Source organism: Juglans microcarpa x Juglans regia, chromosome 5S, assembly GCF_004785595.1.
Source record: "Juglans microcarpa x Juglans regia isolate MS1-56 chromosome 5S, Jm3101_v1.0, whole genome shotgun sequence".
Taxonomy (NCBI): domain Eukaryota; kingdom Viridiplantae; phylum Streptophyta; class Magnoliopsida; order Fagales; family Juglandaceae; genus Juglans; species Juglans microcarpa x Juglans regia.
The window spans coordinates 29,675,380-29,680,383 of record NC_054603.1 but is presented as its reverse complement, the minus strand read 5'-3'; the positions used below and the strand labels follow the sequence as shown (position 1 = coordinate 29,680,383).

The 5,004-nt window shown below is 34.9% G+C and overlaps 1 protein-coding gene across 1 annotated transcript; it reads left to right on the top strand.

Moving 5' to 3' along the window:
- Positions 1-2,240: 2,240 nt before the first annotated feature.
- LOC121268601 lies at positions 2,241-4,107 on the top strand. Its single transcript, XM_041172925.1, has 3 exons — positions 2,241-2,471; positions 2,710-3,039; positions 3,492-4,107. The coding sequence occupies exons 1-3, from the start codon at positions 2,405-2,407 to the stop codon at positions 3,806-3,808; spliced, it is 714 nt and encodes a 237-aa protein (XP_041028859.1). The 5' UTR covers positions 2,241-2,404; the 3' UTR covers positions 3,809-4,107.
- Positions 4,108-5,004: the final 897 nt, after the last annotated feature.

Sequence of the window (5,004 nt, the reverse complement as noted above, 5' to 3'; positions counted from 1 at the left end):
ATACGAGTGCATAGAAATCGATGCGGGACCATGCATCGGCCAAACTTTTGGGCCAGATCAAGAAATGTAAAATCAGGGGAAATTTGTAGCCAGTGCAGGTGCATACATCTAAGTTTCATTAGATGGTTCATGTTGAAAATATACACCAAGTTCTTAGACTTATATTGCATATAATTGAAAATCAATGAATGACATAGAATCAGATCCAAGGCTACCCAAATAAATGAGAAAGAATATATGGATTTCCATTATAGCAATAGTATTGTCATGTGTGCGAACTTCAATAACAGGTGAAACTTCTACAACGTATACAAATGTAAAAAATAGAGAGAAATATTTAAATGTCCTGATCTTCGTCCAGCCATCAATCCCTCCTGCTTGCCAACAGAACCACCTCGGCCAGAGGTGCCACGACGGGTGTTGGCATCGAAGATGTTCTACAAACTAGACAGGTGGGGCGCAGATGCAGCCACAGGTCAATACACTTGAGATGGAAGAGGTGCCCACACGTGTTAACAAAATTTGCAATGATGGATTTGCAAACAATTTCAGGATAGAAATATCACCAGTACTGGAAAAGAAATGATTGCAAAAAGTTGGGAAAATGATTGTGACATAGGCCAAGATAAGACATTAAGTAAGATTAACCCATTGTAAATCAGTATGCTAATAGCAAAGAATTAACATCCTATAACCACCACATAAAGGAAAAAGATAGCTTATATAGCTTATAAAATCAGGTGCTTTTGAGTAAAATGCAATATTCAAATTGACACAACTTGAATGAAATTCTATGTTAGCATAAGATAAACATAAAAAGATTTAAATATGAATGTTTGCAAGTGCATAATATTTCTAACTATCTGAATGTTTGCTTGTGGCACATATTTTGTTTTAGTTTGAAATATATTTAAATCATCCACAACTTGAGCAATAAACATATACAAAGTAAAGCAGGTTACAAATTCACAATATTTTTGTCCCATTTAGATGACTTTTTCCCATCTGATTCCCAAACGATCGCATGTTTGAGCTAAATTTTGCTACAAAAATGAATATCCTAGAAACCAAAAAATATGAAAAAATAACTCAAAAGTGAAGTGAAAGTTAGAAAAAAAGGAACTGGGAACCAGTACATACAATCAGGTTCACATAACACTCAACCCAAAAATTTGAACTCATACAATCGGGTTCACATAACAATCATCCACAAAATTTGAACTCATCCACAATATTAGGCTGAAAATCAAAAAATTTACCAAAAGAAACAAATAAAAATGATTTATAAAGCCAAAATGGACTTCGATTGGAGTCGTTACCTAGCGTTAGGGTTCGGATGAAGTCGAGTTGGTGGGAGAAAGAAAATGAAATCATTACCTAGGGTTATATTAGGGATGAAGTCGCACTTCGATAGCTGGGAGAGACGCCTAGTTGGTGGAGAGAAATGGCTTGGGACGCTCTGGGGATGAAATCGTGCAAAGAGACTTGGGAGAGCAGTCGAGCGGGTTGAGAGAAAGAAACTGGAAAACACACCGTTTTGCAGCGTTAACCTTGAAGCCGAACTCTTCTTTTAGAAGTATCTAAACGCACCGTTTTACTTACTTAGAAACGGTGCGTTTCACTCCACGTCAAATATCGGGCGTAACCAGGCCCAAGCTGCACCTGCGTCTAGACTTTTTCATATGAGACATCCAATGGCTCAAGACTAAAAAAAGATACTTTTAATTTTAATTGATTCTTAATTTAGGAATAGGGCAAATCATTTTTTTAAATTATATTATTTTTAGTCACATATATTTCCTGTATATATATATATATATTTAAATAATTTTATAATGGTTGTGATCGTTTAAAATTTATCATATTAACAAGTGGATTTAAATTGAAAAACAAATGTAAAATAAAGAATAATATTTCTCAAAAAAATTATAATGTTTGACGGAGAAAGAAGGCATGGAGAAGACGGATTAATATTTGGCGGCAAACAAAAACAGGAATCTGTGTATAATATAGATGGGAAACAAACAGAAACTTAAAAATAGCAAGAAATCCCAAGGTGAGGTTTTCCCAAAGGAGTTTACCGTTGGAATACGGTATATAAATAATCTCAATCCTCCAAATATAGGTACAAGTTACTCTTGATGGATTCACAAACAAGCAATGGAGCCTTCAAAGCCTATATATGACTTTCCTATATGAAGGCCTTGGATTCCGCTTTAATTCATTGTATTCTCCGAGAAAACCATCACCTATATATATAAGTAAAACCGCCTCCATTCACTTCATCTCACAAAACATTAGGTTTGTCTTGTCCTTTTCAGTACATTCCATCATTAAAAGACTCCACATTTCCCTTTGGAACCAGGGCACGCACGTACAGAAACCATCACACATTAATCCAGCCATGCCTTTCTTATCCAAGTTGCCCTTGGTTCTTTTCCTATCTTCTCTCTTCCTCCATGCTGCAATAGGTATGATCATTTCAAACTCTTTTGTCATGGTACACTGAGTGATTTATTTGTTAAGGATCTGTTGTTGGAATCTCCCCACATATTGTTGACATGACAGAATTTAAAACTAACTTCTCTTACAAATCAAACCATATCATGTCATGTCATGTTAATTGTGTGAAAGTTGCATCCTCCATACTCGAAAATGTAGTTATTCTTTTTTAAACTGTGTATGTGATATATGTTCATTTGTCTGTAGCTGAGCTTGTTTGCGAGAATTTGCCAAACAATGTTTGCGCATTTTCAATATCATCATCGGGCAAAAGGTGTTTGCTGGAGACGTCAGTGGCTGGTGATCATGGAAAGGTGGAGTACCAATGCAAGACATCAGAGGTGTTGGTTAATGGCATCACTGAATACATTGAGACCGATAAATGTGTTGAAGCCTGTGGGGTTGATAGGAACACTGTTGGAATCTCATCGGATGCCCTTCTTGATCCAAAAGCCACTGCCAAGCTTTGCTCTCCTTATTGTTACCAAATGTGCCCCAACATTGTCGATCTTTACTTCAATTTGGCTGCTGGGGAGGGTAAGACTACTATTTCCAAACTTAGTTTTTAAAAACACAAAAACGCAAATATACAGTTGATGTGGAAGTTTGTTAGATTAGTTGGCATAACAAACATTTACTTTGCATTTTTTTTTTTTAAATAACTATGTTGGTTTTGATCATGGTAATTGTACTACTGTGTTTACAAACCAACTTGTAGCTGAGTACTACTAGATACTGTCATCTTAGGTTATGTGAGTGTGAGATTTATCCATTTTTTTAAAAAAGAATGAAAGGGATTTACACATCTTAAAACTACAAATATAATTTCACATAAAACATATTAGTGTGCTAATTGATTATTTGATTCTTACTTGTAACATGAGCACTCATATTGATTTTCCCGTTAATTATAATTGCTGCATCATGTATTTCGTAAAATTGGTATGATTTTCTGACATGAAATCAATATATATGCACTATATATGCAGGAGGATATTTGCCGGACCTGTGTGAGAAACAACGTGCCAATCCTCATCGTTCCATGAGCGAGCTTTTGGGTTCTGGTGTGGCCCCTGGCCCTATTTCTGGCTCTCCATCTCGAAAATTATACGAGACTGAGCTTTTGGATTTTGTTGTGGCCCCTACCCCTGGCCCTATTTCTGGCTCTCCATCTCGAAAATTATACGAGACTAAACTTTTGGGTTCTGGTATCGCCCCTGCCCCTAGCCCACTGTCCAGCTCTCCATCTCGAAAATTATATGGGACTGATCCCTTCTACGTTTCTGGAGCTGCAGCTCCCCAGTAATCATGTGACCATCTGCATGCATGGTTTTTGGAGTACTCCGTAGTACTGTTCATGCAAGCCCATACTATTATGTTTAAAAAAAATTTAAAATTACAATAATATCCTTTTTAAAATGATATTTTTTTTCTTTTTACCCCTATTCATTTTTGAGACTGCACGCGCAGTCCCCCACTGAAGACTGAAATAGAATTTCTCTTTAAAAATTAGCTTAATTTAATGAGGGATTAGTATTAGTAAATTTGAGAGAGAATCTGTCAAATCAGTGAGGGACTGAAATTCAAGGTTCAATCCTTCCAGTATTGGTGTGGAGTAATACTATTTTAAGGTTTCTACATCACACACTGTTTGCGTGGTATAATTTGATTTAGAAAATAAATTTTAAAATTTGAATCTTACAAATCAAATTTTACCATTTAAGTAGTGTGGATGGTTTGCTCTACACGCCAGTTTGTAAATAGAATAACTCAATGGAATGTACTATTGACAACTATTATATGCTATTTTATTCAAAAGCATATATATATATATATATGCTCCTTTTAATTTTATAAGTTGAGATTAATGAATATTAATCATGCGGCCTATTATTTATATAGGCTAGCTATATTATATTCTATATTTTTTGGAATAAACTCTCGCGGCCTAGATTTACAAAACGATATATGGTTATTCCGTCGCACACACATACACAAATATACTGGCAGTGGTTTAATGTGGAAATCACGTTTGCCACATTTGCCTAGTTGGAAGAAAAAGCAAAATTCCTTAAAATAATGTGTCCAAATTATCAACAAACAAAGTGTGACTCCTTACATGCTGCACAGAATGTTGAGTAATTGAGTTAGTTGTTAGTTCACAATCAATAAGATTGAAAGAGTACATAAGATTGATTAGTAAATAGCCTAATACATAGGAACATAAAACCTAATATAAGTAAGCATCTTTGAATTTCCATTTTTCTCTACTTTAACAGTAAGAGTTTGTTCCGATTGCAATATCTCCAAATTAACCATATTTGAAAGTAGAGATCAATGTATGCATGTCATGTTACCTCCAACCATGCAGAATATGTAGTGAGATCGTATGAAGCAAATCCACCCTCCTTGTTTTTGCATTTTCAAGAATAAGAAAATATACTCAAATTAGTTAAATTCTTTAATATTTTAGATTAAAAAATAAATTAATTTTGAACTGTA